This window comes from Schistocerca piceifrons, chromosome 10 (assembly GCF_021461385.2).
Source record: "Schistocerca piceifrons isolate TAMUIC-IGC-003096 chromosome 10, iqSchPice1.1, whole genome shotgun sequence".
Lineage (NCBI taxonomy): Eukaryota > Metazoa > Arthropoda > Insecta > Orthoptera > Acrididae > Schistocerca > Schistocerca piceifrons.
This window is the reverse complement of record NC_060147.1, coordinates 46,234,339-46,258,732: the sequence shown is the minus strand read 5'-3', so window position 1 is coordinate 46,258,732 and position 24,394 is coordinate 46,234,339. Positions and strand designations below refer to the sequence as shown.

General features: G+C 45.4%; 1 protein-coding gene across 1 annotated transcript in view; it reads left to right on the top strand.

Annotated features, from left to right (window-relative positions):
- Nucleotides 1-24,394, top strand: part of LOC124719124 (nascent polypeptide-associated complex subunit alpha, muscle-specific form-like) — a 219,435-nt gene that overhangs the window by 166,837 nt on the left and 28,204 nt on the right. Inside the window, exon 7 of the mRNA XM_047244819.1 lies at nt 21,295-21,465. Coding sequence (XP_047100775.1) covers nt 21,295-21,465 — 171 coding nt within the window. The remainder of the gene's footprint in view (nt 1-21,294; nt 21,466-24,394) is intronic.

Here is a 24,394-nt window from a genome sequence, read left to right as displayed (position 1 = left end):
ATCATATCTCCCATTTCATCTTCATCTACATCCTCTTCCATTTCCATAATATTGTCCTCAAGTACATCGCCCTTGTATAGACCCTCTATATACTCCTTCCACCTTTCTGCTTTCCCTTCTTTGCTTAGAACCGGGTTTCCATCTGAGCTCTTGATATTCATACAAGTCGTTCTCTTATCTCCAAAGGTCTCTTTAATTTTCTTGTAGGCGGTATCTATCTTACCTCTAGTGAGATAGGCCTCTACATCCTTACATTTGTCCTCTAGCCATCCCTGCTTAGCCATTTTGCACTTCCTGTCGATCTCATTTTTGAGACGTTTGTATTCCTTTTTGCCTGTTTCACTTACTGCATTTTTATATTTTCTCCTTTCATCAATTAAATTCAATATTTCTTCTGTTACCCAAGGATTTCTACTAGCCCTCGTCTTTTTACCTACTTGATCCTCTGCTGCCTTCACTACTTCATCCCTCAAAGCTACCCATTCTTCTTCTACTGTATTTATTTCCCCCATTCCTGTCAATTGCTCCCTTATGCTCTCCCTGAATCTCTGTACAACCTCTGGTTCTTTTAGTTTGTCCAGGTCCCATCTCCTTAAATTCCCACCTTTTTGCAGTTTCTTCAGTTTTAATCTACAGGTCATAACCAATAGATTGTGGTCAGAGTCCACATCTGCCCCTGGAAATGTCTTACAATTTAAAACCTGGTTCCTAAATCTCTGTCTTACCATTATATAATCTATCTGATACCTTTTAGTATCTCCAGGGTTCTTCCATGTATACAACCTTCTTTCATGATTCTTAAACCAAGTGTTAGTTATGATTATGTTGTGCTCTGTGCAAAATTCTACCAGGCGGCTTCCTCTTTCATTTCTGTCCCCCAATCCATATTCACCTACTATGTTTCCTTCTCTCCCTTTTCTTATACTCGAATTCCAGTCACCCATGACTATTAAATTTTCGTCTCCCTTCACAATCTGAATAATTTCTTTTATTTCATCATACATTTCTTCAATTTCTTCGTCATCTGCAGAGCTAGTTGGCATATAAACTTGTACTACTGTAGTAGGTGTGGGCTTCGTATCCATCTTGGCCACAATAATGCGTTCACTATGCTGTTTGTAGTAGCTTACCCGCATTCCTATTTTCCTATTCATTATTAAACCTACTCCTGCATTACCCCTATTTGATTTTGTGTTTATAACCCTGTAGTCACCTGACCAGAAGTCTTGTTCCTCCTGCCACCGAACTTCACTAATTCCCACTATATCTAACTTCAACCTATCCATTTCCCTTTTTAAATTTTCTAACCTACCTGCCCGATTAAGGGATCTGACATTCCACGCTCCGATCCGTAGAACGCCAGTTTTCTTTCTCCTGATAACGACATCCTCTTGAGTAGTCCCCGCCCGGAGATCCGAATGGGGGACTATTTTACCTCCGGAATATTTTACCCAAGAGGACGCCATCATCATGTAATCATACAGTAAAGCTGCATGCCCTCGGGAAAAATTACGGCTGTAGTTTCCCCTTGCTTTCAGCCGTTCGCAGTACCAGCACAGCAAGGCCGTTTTGGTTATTGTTACAAGGCCAGATCAGTCAATCATCCAGACTGTTGCCCTTGCAACTACTGAAAAGGCTGCTGCCCCTCTTCAGGAACCACACGTTTGTCTGGCCTCTCAACAGATACCCCTCCGTTGTGGTTGCACCTACGGTACGGCTATCTGTATCGCTGAGGCACGCAAGCCTCCCCACCAACGGCAAGGTCCATGGTTCATGGGGGGGGGAACCAAACATTGGGCTGTGAATAAACTGGGACTTTGTATGGGCGCTGATGACTGCGTTGTTGAGTGCCCCACAAACCAAACATTGGCCTGCGAAAAAATTGGGACTTTGTACAGGCGCTGATGACCGCGCAGTTGAGCACCCCATAAACCAAACATCATCATCAACATTGGTGTACAGACTACTCTAGTCCAATGCCCTCCCCAACACAAATTTCAATTCATATCTTCAGCTTATTTTCCCCTTCTTAGGTCGTCACTATTGCCGAGCCTCTCCGGTATTGGAATAGCAACCCAATGTTGGGTGTTATGGCCTTGGCAATAATTTTAATTCATTTCTTAAGCTTCCATCATTGTCGTAGATAAAGATGGAGACTCAAATGCCTTGAGGAAAATTTAATTATATCATAATAAATGCTCGAAATCTCTTCCTTCTAAAAATTCATACATTTGTCAAATCATGGGATGTCGCACCCTCTCAAATACTTCCAGACTGTTTCGAATGATTTCAGAGGCTTCCATGGCATGTCGATGAAGAATTTCTACATCCAGGTGATCTTCTGCATAGACCAATCGTTTACGGTGCCCCTTAGATAATAATCCAAAGGACAGAGGTCGGCGAAGTGAGGAGGCCTTTGAACTGGCTTTCCTATCTATCTGTCATAGTAGATACCAGCCACTGCATCTCGAACACTAATGTGCTGGAATTTCGACATGCATAAACCAGATATTTCTACTAATTTGCAGGGACGCATCTTCTATTAGGTCTTGCAGGGTGTTTGAACCGTGAATTTACTTTCAGAATCTTTTCTTAAAGAATTTACTTTATTTACTAGCGATTCATCAAGAACATTAACACATTTAATCACACTATGTGAGCGTGGAAGTAGTTGCCGGGGAGTAACTGATGAAAATGAAATTACCTTTAACAAATGGGAATTTTATTGATAAAATCGTTTTCAAAAACAGATTTAAAATTTATAAGCAGAAAAGCACCCTCGAAATATCACGTTACAATTTTATTTAGAGGCCGAAAGAACAATATTGACAGTACGAGCCTTCGGCCTGAGAAGCTTGCCTCTCCCTTTCAACACGGCCGTAGTCACGACTGCTCACAACAACCTCTGAAAGACTACACTGGTGCAAATCCGCAACACACCAGTTTACTTTAAACTAAAAATTTTAACAACTCACACAAACACATTAACTATGCATCCCGTAAGAGGGATTGAAATGGTACAGACACTCACACTAAGAAATTATTTGCCACCGAAAGTGCAATTTGTTTTTGAAAGGACTCTTACGGTGGAAGGGTGGCAATTTTATAAAAATGACTATTTAAATAAAACCCATGAAATGCAGACTTACATAAAATGTACAACATTCTCTACATTACACATATACCGCCTCGCAAGATGATAGGCAAGATAAAAACATATTTCAGGAATTCGGCCTTTACACCTTAATTCTGTAAATTCGTTAACACTGAATCCGTCAAACATGACAGAGGCAGCTATTAACCTATGGCAAATTGACAGGGGGATTACTGAACAACCCGAACCACAGATTGCTCTAACCCTCCCCAACTCCACAGCGGAAAAACGGACCACCCAATTCACAAATAACCACCTTCCCGCGGGTGGGCAAACGGACAAGAATGGTGGGAAGACCCCAAAACAAAGCGCCTGGTGACCTCACCAAGGAAACAAGTAGAATTTAGCAAGTAAATGAAACAACAAATCTCCAATTACTTAACTTTTAATAAAATGCGATTTCTGGCGAAGACCTGACGCAGCACCCCCAAATCGCTCTCCCGAACCGTCCGCTGCCAGCCGCTTCGACGGACGCAGGAAGGCGCGCCGATCTCCCGTCTCACGGTGTCGCAGCTCGCACCGGCCAGACCGGTGTCGTGGGTTGACTCCTGTTGCTCCCGTGTCGACCGCGAAGCCACTACCCCTTTCTATTCGGCGCGGCCCACTGGACTAACGTGGGGACCTCACATGCGCCGACGCTCAAGACGGACAGGTCATCTCGTGTCTCAGTGCGCGACCGACCAACCGACCGATCCAACCGCCAATAACTGTAGCCCGAACAACTCGAGCAGACTGGCGGCCTAACGCGCAGACTCAGATGCAGGAACTCAGCCCCGACCGGGCGACCACTCGCTGAGTCCTCTTACTGGCAGAGTGGAAAGATTCTCATTTTCTGGCTTAAAGTTTGATCCAAACGACAGACAGACACTAACTGCCGCACAAATGTGAACGAGAGACAGACCAGCAACTGGTGACGCGAGACTGACGTAGCCTCACCCCCACTGACCAACTGCCGAGCTGATAGCGCCCCTTAAATGCACGTGAACAGGCAACCTTTCCCCTTTCCCACCAGAGGGAGACACCAAAGCTGCGATTGCCACAGCGGCGCCACCGCCAGAAACGGAGGGCGACTGCTTCACACAACGCGCTGCGGCGCAATTTTTTTTTACCACGGCTCAGTGTTCTAAATAAAGTCCCCATGAACATCACCTGTAAGATGTTCTGGGAGAACTTGTGGCACTAGCATACAGTCACTTATAACTCCAGCCCGCGAATTAATCATAAACTGATGCTGTTTTCTAACTTGTGCTGTAGCATGAGGATTTCGATCGGCCCACATGTGTTGGTTGTGGAAATTTATTATTCCATTTCCTCCAAACGTAGTCTCGTATGTGAACAAAACTGAGGAGACTAACAACGGAGTGGCAGAATGAGATTTTCACTCTGCAGCGGAGTGTGCGCTGATATGAAACTTCCTGGCAGATTAAAACTGTGTGCCGGACCGAGACTCGAACTCGGGACCTTTGCCTTTCGCGGGCAAGTGCTCTGCCAACCGAGCTACCCGTGCACGACTCACGCCCCGTCCTCACAGCTTTAATTCCGCCGGTATCTCGTCTCTTACCTTCCAAACTTTACAGAAGCTCTCCTGCGAACCTCGCAGAACTAGCACTCCTCAAAGAGCGGATGTCGCGGAGACATGGCTTAGCCACAGCCTGGGGGATGTTTCCAGTATGAGATTTTTCACTCTGCAGGAGAGCTTCTGTAGAGTTTGGAAGGTAGGAGACGAGGTACTGGCGGAATTAAAGCTGTGAGGACGGGGCGTGAGTCGTGCACGGGTAGCTCAGTTGGTAGAGCACTTTCCCGCGAAAGGCAAAGGTCCCGAGTTCGAGTCTCTGTCCGGCACACAGTTTTAATTTGCCAGAAAGTTTCAACGGAGTGGCAGTTTGTGCAACAAATCATCCTGTGCAGCAAATCACCCTGTGGTGGGTGATCGGCAGATGTAAGACACTGCGCCACAATCTGAAGATGGTACGGATACACGAGTTGCTCGTGAAGCGTCCTTGGTGCTGAACTTGAAGGTCTGCCATGTGCGAGGATCACCTGTCTTGCACCTGTCGCACGTGCTCTACCTGGGCAGGCACACGAACAATGTGTGGTCTTTCGCGGTCAGCAGTCCGTGGGGCCACGGATCATGCCTCAACATTACGAGGTTTGTTAAAAAAAACACGGGACTGTATATAAAAAATTTTTCTACACTTATCTTCTACTCATGCTCTCCTTCGAAGTACTCTCCTCCACAATTGATACACCGCTCCCAACGCCGTTTGCACTTCTGCCTCTTGCTGGATCGCGCGAAGCACCTTTTGCGAATTTTTTTTTTTCATCTAGTCTATCGTTGCAAATCTTCGTCCATTAAACGTGGTTTTCGGCTTTGGAAATAAATCAAAAAATCCTCCAGTGCCAGGTCTGGAGAGCAAGGTAGCACAGTGATTTCGCTTTTTGTGCAATAGTCTCGTGCCAACAAGGATGAATGTGCAGATGCGTTATTCTGAAACAGTGGTTTATTAAGTTTATTAAGTGAGGAACTGAGGGAAAGTAATGTCAGCATCTTATGGAAGAGCAGACTCTTGGTATAAAATATAAATTAATGACTTCACTTATGTTGTTTCAAAACCCATAGCATATCTCGTTTCACCAGCTTTCGATGGCCATTAAAAATTACATTCTTCCATCAGAAAAGTCTGTAGTTCAATAAATAGCACGCCAGATAATGAAGTTTCGCTTAATAACTGTACAGCAAAATACTCTCCTCTTTGTGTGCTATCACTCCGTCTTCAGGCCGCAAGTGACCTATAGGGGCTATCCGACCGCCGTGTCATCCTCATGAAGATTCGGAGAGGAGGGGCGTGTGGTCACCACACCGCACTCCCGGCCGCCATGATGGTTTTGTATGACCGGAGCCGCTACTATTCGGTCGAGTAGCTCCTCAGTTGGCATCACGAGGCTGAGTGCACCCGAAAAATGGCAACAGCGCATGACGGCCCGGATGGTCACCCATCCAAGCGCTGGCCACGCCCGAGAGCGCTCAACTTCGCTGATGTGACGGGAACCGTTGTATTCACTGTGGCAAGGCCGTTGCCTCTTTGTGTGTTATCATTTGCCAAAATCTCATTTCGATATATCAAACCTTCATGAAATATAAGGAATGTTGCGGATGTTTCACTCTGGCTTTATAGCTGGCGCAGAGCGGTCGCAAATGTGTGCACTACGGCAGATCAATTTTGTCGAGGTGGGTGACAGATAGAGACCTCCAACCAAGTCTAAAGAAAAATTCAATATGTTAACTAGATTTCATACGCAGCAACATATTATGTAACACGCACCAGACGCAAACTTTTTCGAAATTTTCGCACAGTGTTTAACTTCCACGTAAATATCCAATAACTATGAGCAGTAACGAAATGATGAGCATGTCATGATGAACCTGACATATAAAGCTACAAGTAAAGTGAAGATAACTTTTTTTCGCACAGTTTCTGTAAATTCGTTTCTGAAAGACGGCAGTGCATGCGCCTCGATTCTGTTGTCGCCAGCCTGCCGAAAGATGGAAAACGCTTGTCGGCCTCCACTTCTGAACAAACGAATTCATCCGACATCTTCAACTTTTATAGTCCTGTCTTCCTCAGTTGCGTGTAATATTACGGTATATTAATAATTTTTACTTATGGACAGTCTGACAGCAACTGAATAAAACACAATTTTAGTGCCATACGCGTTTCGCCTTTATTTTCTGCAAGGCATCATCAGTGGCCTGGAATATGTACATATGTTAGCTATTTTATTTACATTTTTGTCATTGTGCCTATAGGTTATAAACAGTTCTGGTGGTTGGTATTTCCTATTAAGTAGTAATGTTTTGAACTGTACTTACAGGTTGCGTGGACAATTTCCTACATATTACGCTCCTGTTGCATTTTTGGTGTTGTTGTTCTTCTTATGAACGCCATTTTGCGATTTTTTTCCCCATTCCACAACACTATGCACTGAACGCTTGTTTTAAAGCAATGTTTTGGTTTCTGTTGCCGACTGTCAAATGTTTTTGCCAAAGATCGAATGTTATTGCCAAACTTATGAGTGTAACTATTGAAGTATCTGTAGTCTGTTTGTGTATGCATTTGTGTGTGCGTTTGCGTGTGTGTGTGTGTGTGTGTGTGTGTGTGTGTGTGTGTGTGTGTGTGTGTGTGTGTGTGCCTCCAGATGATGTGGGGAAGAGAGCCAAGTGAAAAAATAGATGAATTCAATTCAGAAATAAACAAAGCTCATGAGAACATAAAATTCAAACTTGAAAAAGAAAAAGAAAATCAAATAAATTTTCTTGACATTACAATTAAAAAAGAAAATGGTAAACATACATTTAACATCTTTAGAAAACCAACAGCCACAGACACAATAATACATTCCACCTCCAACCACCCCCACAGCCAGAAACTTGCAGCACTAAGACACATGTTACATAGATTAAACAGAATCCCACACAGCAAGAGAAACTATGAACAAGAAATGAGTACAATCATACAAATAGCTAGGAACAACGGGTATGACACACATGTGGTACACAAGCTCAATCAAAAAATAAAAACACAAATAAAAAACAAACACAACAGTTCCACAATACAAAATAACTCACAAGCTGAAAACTTACAAACACACTCAACAAACACACACAATGACAACACCACACAGAAAAGAACCAGATGGTACACAATGACCTACATACATAAACTAACACACAGAGTAGCAAACATCCTAAAGAGACAGGGCTTCAAAATAGCATATAAGCCTGGGCAAACCCTTCAATCACACCTAAGCCAGCCAGCTACCAAGAGAGACAAATTCCAACAATCGGGAATATATAAACTTGAATGTCAAAGTTGTGATGCAGTATACATAGGCATGACATGCAGGAATTTTCAAACAAGATACAAAGAACATATCAGATGTTGGAAGTATGAAACAAACCATTCCACATTTGCAGAGCATTTAAAACACTACAACCATCATCCTACAAACATGGAACAAGAAATGAAAATAATGAGAATAAGCAACCATGACAAACATCTTATACAAACGCAAGAAAACTTCCACATCCAGAAAGCCATAGCAGAAAACAGACATGTGATAAACGAACAAACACACATCAGCACAGGCTCCCTACTACACTTAGTAAAGGAAATGATAACATAAAACAAAAAATAATAATAAAAAAAGGAAAACTCTTCCCCACATCATCTGGAGACACACACACACACACACACACACACACACACACAAATGCATACACAAACAGACTACAGATACTTCAATAGTTACACTCATAAGTTTGGCAATAACATTCGATCTGTGGCAAAAACATTTGACAGTCGGCAACAGAAACCAAAACATTGCTTTAAAACAAGCGTTCAGTGCATAGTGTTGTGGAATGGGGAAAAAAACCGCAAAATGGCGTTCATAAGAAGAACAACAACACCAAAAATGCAACAAGAGCGTAATATGTAGGAAATTGTCTACGCAACCTGTAAGTACAGTTCAAAACATTACTACTTAATAGGAAATACCAACCACCAGAACTGTTTATAACCTATAGGCACAATGACAAAAATGTAAATAAAATAGCTAACATATGTACATATTCCAGGCCACTGATGATGCCTTGCAGAAAATAAAGGAGAAACGCGTATGGCACTAAAATTGTGTTTTATTCAGTTGCTGTCAGACTGTCCATAAGTAAAAATTATTAATATACCGTAATTCTTCCGACAGTTTGGACGAAAACTCGCCACTGCGCATCGGCCACCGTATCCTGTCTGGCCTACACATGGCTTGGCATTGATTAATAGAGTTGTTGCATGTCCTCCTGATGGGATGGGTATCTGCCGAATTCTGTCGAACTGGCGCGTTAGAAAGTCAAAATCCCGAGATGGTTTGAAAGATCCTATAGGACCAAAGTCCTGAGCTCACCGCTCCCTCAGCTTACACACTACTTAACTAACTCAAACTTACTTGCGCTAAGGACAACACAGACACCCGTGCCTGAGGGAGAACTCGAACCTCTGACAGGAGAAGCCGCGTAGACCATGACAAGGCGCCCTAGAGTTTCTACCGCTTGTCTTCGTGCTGTGCTTGCCGGGTCCCTCCCTAACTGAGAAGGTTTGGACCATTAAGGGCAGAGCCCTCAAACTAACTCGGGTATCTGACAATCTAACGCACGAATTGGACAGAATTTGACAGCAAATACCTCGGAAGGACATTCAACAACTCTGTCGATCAATTCTAAGCAGAATAACTACTTGCATAAGCGTAGAGGTTGACCAGCGCGTTATTTACTTGCTCAACTTGTGGCCTTTCTCTTGAATGAATCATCCAATTTTTCTGAAATTGTAACTGAAGTGTTGGCAGAAGAGCCAACACTGTGTTGCTAGAGGAGGCCAAAATGCACGCGTTTAGTTACACGCTGACTGGCGTGAGGTCTGGAACAGTTAAGGGAATTAATAGTAGCAAATAAAGTACGTAGTTGATATAATACTTAACTTTAATCCACAATTGGTGAACATCTCTCGTTACTGTACATGCTTCATTAGATACATAGCAAAGAATAATGGCGCCTTGCTAGGTCGTAGCAAATGACGTAGCTGAAGGCTATGCTAACTATCGTCTCGGCAAATGAGAGCGTAATTGTCAGTGAACCATTGCTATTAACGTCGGCTGTACAACTGGGCGAGTGCTAGTAAGTCTCTCTAGACCTGTCGTGTGGTGGCGCTCGGTCTGCAATCACTGACAGTGGCGACACGCGGGTCCGACGTATACTAACGGACCGCGGCCGATTTAAAGGCTACCACCTAGTAAGTGTGGTGTCTGGCGGTGACACCACAGTAACCATTTGTTTGTCTATGCATGTGCGTGGCATGTACCGATTTCTGTCCCATTCGGATAATCGCTTCGTGGTATGTCATTTTTTTTGTCAGAGTGTGTATTATCAAGATGTGGGATCCGTACCAGATAGGGTTGATAGAAGATATAGAGAAGATCCAACGGAGAGCAGCGCGCTTCGTTACAGGATAATTTAGTAATCGCGAAAGCGTTACGGAGATGATAGATAAACTCCAGTGGAAGACTCTGCAGGAGAGACGCTCAGTAGCTCGGTACGGGCTTTTGTCAAAGTTTCGAGAACATACCTTCACCGAAGAGTCAAGCAGTATATTGCTCCCTCCTACGTATATCTCGCGAAGAGACCATGAGGATAAAAAGAGAGATTAGAGCCCACACAGAGGCATACCGACTATCCTTCTTTCCACGAACAATATGAGACTGGAATAGAAGGGAGAACCGATAGAGGTACTCAAGGTACCCTCCGCCACACACCGTCAGGTGGCTTGCGGAGTATGGATGTAGATGTAGATGTAGATGATAACGTGAAAACTGCGAAATACGGCTCAAATCGTGAACACCACATGCCCCTCAGCGCCTCCGAGTACTCCAAGCTGTCCCGGGTACCCCGATATAGTTTTTTCTTGTTTGAGAGCTACTGCGAGCAACTCTCGAGAGATGGAGGCTACCGTCTACATGAGAGGTCCGAACTCGCTGAAAGCGGACTACCTGAGGTCTTACCCCATTCTCGTACACCGCCAGCGCTGTTTACACGACATGTCGTGCTTACACGGCATGACTCACTCGCACGAGCTCTCCGAGAGTGGGAAACAGTCACGTGCATATCTAGCTTAAGAATGAATAACTTTGAAGCTGACATTTTAACGAACGACCATCCAGATCTAACAATACCACCACTTGCAAAGTAGGTTAGAAATCAGATTAATAATGTTGCTCACGCAACATATATTCGCTTTATTGGGCAACAACAAAGTTATTGACTGTGGATGGTATCGTCAGAATGGAAATAATGTAGTCACTGTAAAAAAGTCATTAATTTTGGCACTTATCTTGAGTGGATTCCCACGTAGATTCCGTCGAAGTTGTTATGGCTCATCTTGTTGATCCTAGAGTGACTCAACTTTGACTGCTAGAAGGTCCAGATCTGTATTTTAGCAATATTTGAAGACCTAACAAATGCGTTTTTCAGGAAATTCTTAATGATCAAACAATCCCAGATCAGAACAAAGGTATGGTAGAAATAATTTTTTTGATTTGGTGTTCACGATCACATTTTTATTAAACTTCTTGTAAATTCACATATACTTCTTCTTAATTGTCACATCATCAAGAAAACAGTTTTGTATCAATCTTCATATATTTAATTTCCCTTTTAACCAAACACAAGACTTCACTGTTCTTTTACAAAGCGAAATAACAACTTAACTTCTGCAAAGTGAAACAAATACTGCCCTGTGCTCATTCGCGGCAAAACGGTTACAAGTAAGTCAAAGATTATGACAGTCTCACAGAAATGAATACGCACAAGAACCATATCACTGTAATATATCGATACATCGGAGTACCTGTTGTTGTTGTGGTCTTCAGTCCTGAGACTGGTTTGATGCAGCTCTCCATACTACTCTATCCTGTGCAAGCTTCTTCATCTCCCAGTACCTACTACAACCTACATCCTTCTGAATCTGTTTAGTGCATTCATCTCTTGGTCTCCCTCTGCGATTTTTACCCTCCACGCTGCCCTCCAATACTAAATTGATGATCCGTTGATGCCTCAGAACATGTCCTACCAACCGATCCTTTCTTCTAGTCAAGTTGTGCCACAAACTTCTCTTCTCCCCAATCCTATGCAATACCTCCTCATTAGTTATATGATCTACCCATCTAATCTTCATCATTCTTCTGTAGCACGACATTTCGATAGCTTCTATTGTCTTCTTGTCCAAACTAGTTATCGTCCATGTTTCACTTCCATACATGGCTACGCTCCATACAAATACTTCCAGAAACGACTTCCTGACACTTAAATCTATACTCGATGTTTTCTCTCCTGATAACGACGTCCTCCTGAGTAGTCACCGCCCGGAGATCCGAATGGGGGGCTATTTTACCTCCGGCTTATTTTACCCAAGAGGACGCCATCATCATTTAACCATACAGTGAAGCTGCAGACCCTCGGGAAAAATTACGGCTTAAGTTTCCCCTTGCTTTAGGCCATTCGCAGTACCAGCACAGCAGTGTTACAAGGCCAGATCAATCAATCGTCCAGACTGTTGCCCCTGCAACTACTGAAAAGGCTGCTGCCCCTCTTCAGGAACCACACGTTTGTCTGGCCTCTCAACAGATACCCCTCCGTTGTGGTTGCACCTACAGTACGGCTATCTGTATCGTTGAGGCACGCAAGCCTCCCCACCAACGGTAAGGTCCATGGTTCAGGGGGGGGGGGGGGGGGGGACCTATACATTAACAAAACCAAATGTGAATAATGATAGTTCCTGGCAGATTAAAACTGTGTGCTGGACAAAGACTCGAACTCGGGAAGTTTGCAAGGTAGGAGACGAGGTACTAGCAGAAGTAAAGGTGTGAGGACGGGGCGTGAGTCGTGCTTGGGTAGCTCAGTTGGTAGAGCACTTGCCCACAAAAGGCAAAGGTCGCGAGTTCGAGTCCCGGTCCGGCACACAGTTTTAATCTGCCAGGAAGTTTCATATCAGCGCACACTCCGCTGCAGAGTGAAAATCTCATTCTGGAATAATGTCACAAAAATATCTTACTTCGCAAAAAGGTAGTACGATATTACTGGTATCGAGAACTGGGGTTGGAGTGCCGTAATGGTCACGTAAATAAAGAACCATTACACAGGCACACTATTACATGTTTCCGTCCCCTGGCACTCGTCAAAAACAGGAATGCCCTGTGTCTTTTCCAGCCGCTTGGATCGCTAGATCGACGATAAACAGCCGTTACAAGGAGAGCAACTTCGTTCGCCTAATGTGCTCAGAATCGTACAGGTATCTGATCGCGCCCTTTACTTGTAGCTCTTAGCTGCTCTTCTGATCATGGCTGCAGGAGTTGCGTCTATCCCTAATGGACTGCCGCTAAACGCCTATAAATAAGACGACCGGCGCCTCGAATTATGCCTATGAGCTTAACGAGCTGCCGATAAGCGTCAAATAATCCAGCGAAGTGGCTGTGGCAACTCATTAGAAGGGATGGAGGTAGGCGGAGGAAGGGCGCGCCCTGTTTGCCTAATCGCTGAGAGTACCGCCCGCGACGTTACAGGCCTATTGTCTGACACACGGCGGTACAGCTGGAGTTTTCTTTTTTTTTTTCTTTTATTGAATTTCGATTCCCCCCGAAGGGGGCGGGCTGGCAGCAGCTCATTACGCTGCTCTGCAGCCTACAGACTTTTTAAAACGTAAGAAGAAGACAAGAAACAATAAAAGCAGGCGATAAAACGGTGACTTGAATCGTAAAACGGCGGAAAATGATGGAAAGTTAAAACATAAAGCAAAGGGTTGGCAAAGCTAATAAAATACACAAGAAGCAGACAGGTAACATAGTAGATAGGCAATTAAAAAAAAACATGGTGACAGTCTGGTTTCTGTTCGCAAGAGATATAAAAAGCACACCCAGCGACAGTATGATGTCCGTTCGCAACACTTTGGAAAAGACACACAACACTGTACACTCACTGTAAACACTGCACTAAAATGTCAACACAAAGATAACACACCATAGCCAAGGGCAGATGGGTGTGGGGGAGGGGAAACAAGGAGGGAGGAGAGGAAAAACGAAAGGGGGGGAACCAAAGGAGGGAGAGGACTCATAAGGGGGGGGGGCAGGGCAGATGCGAGGGAAATGGGAAAAGGCAGAGGAGGGAAATGCAAAAGGACTCAGGGGAGAGAAAGGGGGCAGAGAGAGGGTAGGCAGGGAAAAAAGAGGATGGAAGGGAGGAGAGGGAGCCCAGGAAAAGGACAGAGGAAAGGATGGGGGTGAGGATCAGAGTTGATAGGAGGGATAAATGGAGGGAGAGAGGGCATCATCCGGGAGGGAGAGTTGATGGATGCCACCTTGGGAAAGGAGATGAAAGGTGTAGAGGTGGCGGGTAGGGGGGAGACAACAGTGAACAGCTGGAGCAGTGCCTCTCGCTTATCTGGCTGCTAACTCATTAACCAGCTACGAGTAGGCGTAAGACTTCATAAAACTGTCCTGGAACTTGTGAACAACGATGTGCTTTACAATATCCTCATACTATAATCCACGAATATGAACATTGCTCGTACTCTCCCCATGCTGAATATACGCCACAACACATGGCTGGCTACATACGAGGGTGAGTCAAATGAAAACCTTAAATATTTTATAACAAATCTAAATTTCGCGCCGTTATCCTGTAAGTTGGTAAGCGTGCTACAAATAGCGTGCAGAATGGCCCGTAGGTGGCAGCATAGTGCAGATGCACACATACCGTCGCAGTATCAGTATAAAGATGGCTGCCCCACTTCCGACTTGCACCAGAGAAGAACAGCGTCCTTTTATTCGGTTTTTGCGTAGTGAAGGCGTGAATCCTATTCAAACTCATCGACGAATGAAGGTTCAGTACGGTGATGCATGTTTGCCACAGCAGCAAGTCTACGAATGGAGTAGGAAGTTCGCAAATGGTGTGACTTCAGTGGAAGATGCTCCTCGTCCAGGTCAGGCACAACGAGTTGTGACTCCACAGAACATTGCAGCAGTTGAAGCCATAGTGAGGGAAAACCGTGAGAGACACTGACTGACATTGCAGCATGTTTACAGATTAGTCATGGGCCAGCACATCACATTGTGCACGATGTGCTCCAGTTTCACAAAGTGTCTGCAACATGGGTGCCATGGCAGCTGACTCCTGAAATGAGAGAACGACGTGTTCACGCTTGTGAAGAACTTCTTCGGCACTTTAAACGAGAAGGTGATGGCTTCCTTGCAAGAATCGTTACTGGTGATGAAACCTGGGTTCACTTCCACCAACCGGAAACGAAGGGAGCGAGCAAGGAATGGTGCCATTCCTCATCGCCAAAACCAAAGAAGTTTCGAACACAACCATCAGTAGGGAAGGTTATGCTGACTCTCTTTTGGGACGAAAAAGGCGTCATTTTGGAGCATTACATGCCTAGAGGGACCACTGTCACCAGTGCATCATAAACAGGTCTCCTAAAAAATCATCTGCGGCCTGAAATCATATCTAAGCGACGTGCATTGCTGTCAGCAGGTGTCCTTTTGCAACATGACAATGCAAGGCCCCACACTGCCCCTACAACAGTTGCAACAATCACAGACCTGCATTCTGAGTGTCTTCCTCTTCCACCATACTCACCAGACCTTGCCCCAAGTGATTTCCATGTGTTTGGACCACTCAAAGACGCAATGGGAGGAATGAAGTTCCGTTCTGATGGAGGGGTATGCCACGCGGTTCAGGAGTGGTTGCGCAGACTACCAAAAGAATTTTTTTCTAAAGGAATTTATGCACTTTGTAAGCGCTGGAGGACTTGCATTGAGCGTGGGGGAGATTATGTTGAAAAGTGATACAGCTTTGTACCACTTCTGCACAATGAATAATAGTTAAAAAAATATTTAAGGTTTTCATTTGACTCACCCTCGTATTACTTGAGACGCTACGCCTGTTCTGTCAAAATCAAGTACGTGCAGAAACCTCCAAGCCTGATTGAATGTACAGATGCAATATCTGGTCGCTTGATTTCCCCCTTACACCTGATTGAAGTGATCCGTGCGACACTCCGACACTACCCCACACACGTACAACCAATGCATACAATGAAATATGAAGACTGATCAGCCACAACACTATAACCACCTACCAAACAGCCGGTGTATCCACCTTTGGCACGGATAACAGCGGCGACGCGTCTTAACATGGAAACAGTGAGGCTGGAGGGAGTTGTCACCACATCTGCACACACAAGTCACCTAATTCCAGTGAACTCCGGGGAGGCGAGCGTTCAATCACATCCGTTGTCTTCGATCGCACTCAGATCTGGCGAGTTGGGGGTCGAGCACGTCAAATGAGACTCGCCACTCTGTTCCTCGAACCACTCCACCGCATTCCTAGACTTGTGACATGACGCATTATCTTGCTGAAAAATGACTCTGCCGTCATGATCGTCATGAGGGGTGTTCGTGGTCTGCAACAGTGCTTGTTACCCCTCGGCCGTGACAGTGCCTTGCAAGAGCTTCACTGCACACACTGATGCCCACATGAATGTTCTCCAGAGCACAATGGAGCCGCCGCCAACTTGTCTCCGTCCCACAGTACAGGTGTCAAGTAACTGTTCCCCTGGAAAATGACGGATTCGCGCTCCCTTCGGCATGATGAAGACATTGGGATGCATCAGACCACGTAACACTCTGCCACTGCGTCAACGTCCAGTGCCAATGGTCGTGGCCACTTCAGTCGTAGGTGTCGACATTGTGCACTGGTTATCGGCTGTGGAGGCCCATCGTTTGGAGTCTTCGGTGCGCTGTGTGTTCAGACACACTTTGCCCACCATTAAAGTCTGATGTTAGTTCCACTACAATCCACCGCCTGTCCTGTTTTGCCAGTCTGCCCCGCCTATGAGGTCCCATATACACTACTGGCCATTACAATTCCTACACCAAGAAGAAATGCAGATGATAAACGGGTATTCATTGGACAAATATATTATACTAGAGCTGATATGTGATTACATTTTCACGCTATTTGGGTGCATAGATCCTGAGAAATCAGTAACCAGAACAACCACCTCCGGCCGTAATAACGGCCTCGATATGCCTGGGCATTGAGTCAAAGAGAGCTTGGATGGCGTGTACAGGTACAGCTGCCCATGCAGCTTCAACACGATACCACAGTTCACCAAGAGTAGTGACTGGCGTATTGTGACGAGCTAGCTGCTCGGCCATCATTGACCAGACGTTTTCAACTGGTGAGAGATCTGAAGAATGTGCTGGCCAGGGCAGCAGTCGAACATTTTCAGCATCCAGAAAGGCCCATACAGTACCTGCAACATGCGGTCGTGCATTATCCTGCCGAAATGTAGGGAGCCGGCCGGATTGGCTGTGCGGTTCTAGGCGCTACAGTCTGGAACCGAGCGACAGCTACAGTCGCAGGTTCGAATCCTGCCTCGGGCATGGATGTGTGTGGTGTCCTTAGGTTAGTTAGGTTTAATTAGTTCTAAGTTCTAGGCGACCGATAACCCCAGAAGTTAAGTCGCATAGTGCTCAGAGCCATTTGAACATTTTTGAAATGTAGGGTTTCGCAGGGATCGAATGAACGGTAGAGGTACGGGTCGTAACACATCTGAAATGTAACGTCCACTGTTCAAAGTGCCGTCAATACGAACAAGAGGTGACCGAGAGGTGTAACCAATGGCACCCGACACCATCACGCCGAGTGATACACCAGTATGACGATGACGCATTCACTCTTCCAATGTGCGTTCACCGTGATGCCGCCAAACACGGATGTGGCCATCATGATGCTGTAAACAGAACCTGGATTCATCCGAAAAAATGACGTTTTGCCATTCGTACACCCAGGTTCGTCGTCGAGTACACCATCGTAGGCACTCCTGTCTGTGATGCAGCGTCAAGGGTAACCGCAGCCGTGGGCTCCGAGCTGATAGTCCATGCTGCTGCAAACGTCGTCGAACTGTTCGTGCAGATGGTTGTTGTCTTGCAAACGCCCCCTTCTGTTGACTCAGAGATCGAGACGTGGCTGCACGATCCGTTACAGCCATGCGGATAAGATGCCTGTCGTCTCGACTGCTAGTGATACGAGGCCGTTGGGTCCTGCACGGCGTTCCGTATTACCCTCCTGAACCCACCGGTTCCATATTGTGCTAACAGTCACTGGATCTCGACCAACGCGGGCAGCAATGTCGCGATACGATAAACCGCAATCGCGATAGGTTTCAATCCGACCTTTATCAAAGTCGGAAACGTGATGACACGCATTTCTCCTCCTTACACGAGGCATCACAATAACGTTTCACCAGGCAACGCCGGTCAACTGCTGTATGTGTATGAGAACTCGGTTGGAAACTTTCCTCATGTCAGCACGTTGTAGGTGTCGCCACTGGCGCCAACCTTGTGTGAATGCTCTCAAAAGATAATCATTTGCATATCACAGCATCTTGTTCCTGTCGGTTAAATTTCGAGCCTGTAGCACGTCATCTTCGTGGTGTAGCAATTTTAGTGGCCAGTAGTGCATGTAATGAAGGGTGGTCGCCCAACCCCACGACATGTGAACTTTGGTTTCGCCACATGTTGAAGACACTCGCCACAGCACTCCTCGAATATGCGGCAAGTCGTGCAGTTCCCCAAATGCTCGTGCGAGCGTCCGGGTCATCGCAATCTGCCCTCGGTCAAACTAAGATAGATCGCACACCTTCCCGGTTCTACACACGGACTGTACACTCACTGATAGCACATGCACGGTGCGTGTGTCTTATTGGCAGTCATTCCTCGCCAGGTGGCGCCGCTATCGCCTGGACGGATTTATATCGATAGTAAATCCGTGGTCATAATGGCCTGGCCTATCACTGTATAACACAAAGTAGAGACGTCAGAAGAAATTTGCATCCTCGTCGATCACACCAAAAAGAGGTGTGATTGAAACCTTGGTGGACAGGGTGCACAAAATTTGTGAACCGACTTGTTTAAAAGATGGGCTTTAACACCTACGGTCGACATTCAAGAAGAATGGTTGTTCTAACGAGGAGACTGATACAGCACTTCGATCTAGTGAGAGGATCGACGGATAATGATTGCCGTCCAATGGGAAAGTTTTCCTGCCGTTCAGCAATACGATTACAGATTGCATGGGAAAGTGTTGAGAAAGTATGGTGTACAAAATACCTTCAGACTCGTGAGGAAGATAAAAGAAAGTTTAAGGTCGGCAAAAGATATACGACATCCTTTCGCTACTCTGGGTCTATATAGAAATTCTTGTAGTTGTGATCTGGTTTATATAGGCACCACAAAAAGAAATGGTAACACGAGTCTGGTTAGGCACAAGAAGAATAGTCGCCTAGAACGTCCGCATAAATCGGTCGTAGCGGAACATCTTTACCAAGAGGGTGATCATGAAATGAAATTCACGGAGCGAGTGTCATATCTAAAACGTCACATTATCATGCCCACACGTATAGAGAGACTATTGAGATTTATAAACACTGTAATAATTTTAACATAAAAGAAGAAGTTGTTAAATTAGATAAAATCTGGATGTCAACATCGCAACGAAAAAATGACGATCGATTACTTTCAGTCGAGAATGTTGCCACTACCAGAGATAATCTCGTAGCCGACGTAACATGATGCGCCCTCTCTCTACATTGCCCACATATTCGGCGCTGTTCTGCTCGCAGTTCGCCACTTTACCCATGAAGATGTGTCCCATAGTCGGAGACGAAACGTTAGGAGAAAGTTTTATACACTGACCACGGCCTGCCAGCCCGGAATTGTGAGTGATGTCAGCTTACACTGTGTAAAAAAAATCACCAATATTCTTAGTGATTCTAATTTTTTGAAATGCTGCTCAAACATCACGTTGTGATCAGGGATCAGACAACTATTTTGGTCTTAACAATAGGCAGTGCTAAAGAGTGAAAACTGAGGCTGAAAAACTATATTTTTCGTGTTTATTTGTCCGTTTTCAAGGGCTACACTCAGATAAAGGCAAATATTGTAGACACAGGCAGCAGATCGGCTAATGTGTTTGTACTGTACACTATGAATGAACTGTTGTTAAGTTTTTAATTTGTTACTGTTAGCTTAAATTCCTTCCTCTTTCATTATTTCATAGAAATGGCAGACAATTCTTTAATCTATTAAAGCAGATGAAACATTGTACTTCACTGCTACGTCGCTTTGTAAAAATATTTCCAGACTAGGCTTGGTGCCATTCTGCAAGTCATCAGATGTCTAGAGACAGCGAGAAGCTGCCGTATAGACCGGAAGTAGGGGAGGGGGGGAGGGGGGTGGGGGAAGGCTAGCTGCCTTCGACACTGTATTCTTACGTCATGTGGCCATATGTTGCTCGTTTCTATCGGCGTTGTTAATAAATTACCACTGATCGCTTTTCCCAGTGTCTGTAATATATTTTGAATCAGTGCAAATTTTACGAATAAAAATTGCTCCTTAGTTTCAAAATGTTTATTTAAAAACAAACAAATCTAGCACTGCCGCTGTGGCCAAATGGCATTTCGGTTTTTTAACTCAGTTATTAGTAAAAAATAACAAAAACAGCTGTTACAACTGAGACAATACAAATGTGGAAAAATGCCATATATTTAAAGCTGAGATACCAGTATCGGTTTTAACTTTTCAGTTTTTCCCATCCCTAAGTATTACAACGCACAGTGTATATCTTCTGCAGTCCAAGATGCAGAAGCTCTTCCGCTGTAATATCATACTATTTGAAATCAGTGCAAATTTTATGAATGAAAGTTGCTCCTTTGTTTAAAAATGTGGACTTAAAATCGAAAAATTGTAGCACTGCTGCTGTGGCCAAATGACATTTCGGTTTTTTAACGCAGTAATTAGTAAAAAATAAAGAAATCACCTGTTAGACCATACAAATGCCAAGAAATACCGGTTATTCAGAACTAAAATACCGGTATCGGTTTTAACCCATAGGTTTTTCCCATCTCTAGGCATTATAATGCACGGTGTACATCATCCACAGCCCAAGATCGAGACGCTCTACCATGTCCAGAAGTTCGAGATGGGTCAAGTAGACCTGGTGGTGCCCGCCATGTGGTGGAGCTGGTGTGCTATAGTCGGATTCACGAACGATGGCGGTCGAGTTTAGGCTTGTTCTGCGCACTTACGTCACGCATTCTCCGACAGCCAATGAGCTTTCAGCATACTCTGAGCGCTCTGCTGTGAATGCTGTAGCTAATGCGAGCATTACACGTGTTCGTGGCGAGTTGCTTAGTGAATTTCGGTTCCACTTGTTGCGAGTTGTCATCGCTGATTGTGGTGGTATGTGATATAATTCTGCATAAGCAAGCGTGAGACACAGTTTGTGGGATATTTGCTTTTTTGGAGTGGGGAGCACGCGCATGCGCGTACCGCATCTGTCGCTTGGAATCGTCAACAGTGGAGTCCCTGCCTGTGCCCTGACGTGCGCTAACCGCCATCGTTCTTTGTTCAGACTATAGCAGGTTAGGCCGCGCTGCCCACTGTCTAACCCTTGCCGTCTGTCTTCCTGCCCACAGATCGAGAGCCACAAGCTGGAGGTGAAGGCGGAAAGCAAGGTGGGCTCGCTGGCCAACGTGACGCACAAGCCGGGCGGCGGTGACGTCAGGATCTTCGACGACAAGGACTACCTGCGCCAGCGCTCACTCAGCAGCAGGGCGTCCTCGGAGGGCAGAGCCTCGGGCGCACAGGTAAACAACAACAACAACAACAACAATAACTTAACCCTCTAGTACAGTGTCGGTACATTTGTGCGGAGTGACACTTTTGCAGCCAGACATAACTACAGAGCTTAGGGCTTTCGCTGGGATAACTGGCCTTACGCAGCGGCGTTTAGTGACAGACTGATCTGTAGCTACACCCAAGATTTGTGGTGCATTTTCTTACAGACATGTCCGAAAGGAGAAACACCACCCAGAATCTGCAGGTAGGAACATCTTTCGTAAAGGTGGAGAGGGAGAAAGAAAAGGAAAGACAAGGAACTATTGATGCATGGGGCATTTATGTGGAACCAGTAGCGACGAATTAGCCAACGGCCTTGCCGGAGTGGTAACACCGGTTCCCATCAGATCACTGAAGTTAGGCGCTATCGGGCTGGGCTACCACTTGCATGGGTGACTGTCCAGTCTGCTGAGTGCTGTTGGCAAGTGGGGTGCACCCAGCCCTTGTGAGGCAAATTGAGGCGCTACTTGACAGAAGTAGCGGCTCCGGTCACGAAAACTGACAACGGCCAGGAGAGCGGTGTGCTGACTACATGGCCCTTCGTATCCGCATCCAGTGATGGCCCTGGGGTGAGAGGATGACACGGCGTCCGGTCGGTAACGGTTGGGTCTTGCAAGGCCTGTTTGGACTGGGTTTAGTTTTTCTTTTTTAGTAGCGACGAATTAAAATGCATGTCATACTGGGATTTGAACCTGGGATCTCCGCTTAGTATGCAGCTGCATTAACAACTGCACCATCTGGACACAGTATTTTTCAAGAATGTTCGGACTATCTCGGTACGCCTTCTATCTAAACCACAATCACACGTAGCACTACCTATGCCCAGTAGCCATCGGTGCTGTCCTTGCTCAGTTATTTTAGCTTCCCACGGGAGGTTGAACCTAACTGTGCATCCACACTCAAAGTGCTGGATTCATCGCCCACCAAGATGAGACAAGTACAAAAAAGAAGACACCATGCATACTAATTGATTCAAATCGATGGGCAATGAATCCACAACCTCCAGTGTGGATACAGCTTTACATTCGACCTCCAGCAGGAATCTATAGTTAGCAGGAATGAAGGAACATAGATGGGGCTGCTAATCGGTGGTGCTGGGTGTGAACTTGGGTTTCATAGGAGGCATGCCGAGATAGTCCACACAGTTGCGGTCAACAATGTTTCCAGATGGTTCTGTGGCTAATGCAGAGACACTGGCTGTGGCTAATGTAGAGATCCTGGGTTCGAATCCTGGTCCGGTACACATTTTCACTCATCACCACTGATACCGCATGAAGTACCCCATCTGGATGGGGTTAGTTTTTCTTTTTTAGTAGCGACGAATTAAAATGCGTGCCAGACTGGGAGTCGAACCTGGGATCTCCGCTTAGCGTGCAGCTGTGTTAACCACTGCACCATCTGGACACAGTATCTTTCACAAATGTGCAGACCATCTCGGCATGCCCTCTACCCAAACCACATTCACACCAAGCACTACCTACGCCCAGTCGCCATCGGTGTTCTCCTTGATTGCTTATTTTAGTTTCCCGCGGGAGGTCGAACCTAACTGTGCATCCACACTGAAAGTGGTGGATTCATTGCCTACCGAAATGACAAGTACCAAAAAAAAGGTACCATGCATACATATAATTGATTATCAAAACTAGACATGATTGTCTCAATGGGAATTCCGCGATCGTTCATTAAATAAAATATGGCGTTTCAGTCTTCTATCGCTATTCTTTATTTTCAATTACCGGTTTCGGGCTAGCTGCCCATCTTCAGATCATATGTTGTAGTTACAGAGTAACTTGTCCATACAGAACACTCGGTTCGCTAGCCTGAAACCTGTAATTGAAAATAAAGAATAGCGATTGAAGACTGAAACGCCATATTTTATATAATTGATTCACATCGATGGGCAATGAACCCACGACCTCCAGTGTGGATGCACATTTACATTCGACCTCCAGCAGGAATCTACAGTCAGCAGGAATGAAAGACGTAGATGGGGCAGCGAATCGGTGGTGCTGGGTGTGAACTTGGGTCGCGTAGGAGGCATGCCGAGACAGTCCTCACAGCTGTGGTCAACTCTGTGTCCAGATGGTGCTGTGGCTAAGCAAAGGTCCTAGGTTCGAATCCCAGTCCGGTACACATTTTCACTCATCACCACTGGTATCGCATAAAGTCCCAATGCAGCTGACATCAATAGTTCCATCTCTTTCTTTTCTTTTCTCCCCCTTCCACCTTTACATCGTTTGGAATGTGACAGGTTCGTTGTGGGTTAGGTAAAGGAGCGAATGTGAAAGCTCTCTCGCTACACAAGCGTCACTCTGGCACAAGTGTCTCAAACAGCCCTAGTACTAGTCTGGCAGCCTGCTAATCCCCTTGTTACATTTGTTGTTCTTTTAATGGCTCCTCTGGTTTGCTGCGACCCACTACGACTTCCCCTCATGTGATAGCTTCCTCATCTCAGACTACCATGTTATTCAACCTGTACATTGAACATGCAGTAAAGGAGACCAAAGAAAAATTGGATAAGGAATTAAAGTCCAGAGAGGAGAAAGAAAATCTTTGAGGTTTGCAGATGACATCGTAATTGTGTCAGAGTGACCAAAACGCTTGGAAGAGCGATAGAGCATAATCACCAGCGTTTTAAAAGGGGGGCATAAGATGACCATCAACAAAAGCAAAACAATGGTAATTGAATAGACTAAAATTAAATTGGGCAATGCTGAGGGGATTAGATTAGGAAACGAGACAGTCAAAAGAAATCAGTTTAGCCCACCCGGTTGGCCGTGCGGTCTAACGCGCGGCTTTCCGGGCGAGACGGAGCGCCTGGTGCCCAGCACGAATCCGCCCGGCGGACTTGTGTCGAGGTCCGGTGAGCTGGCCAGTCTGTGGATGGATTTTAGGCGG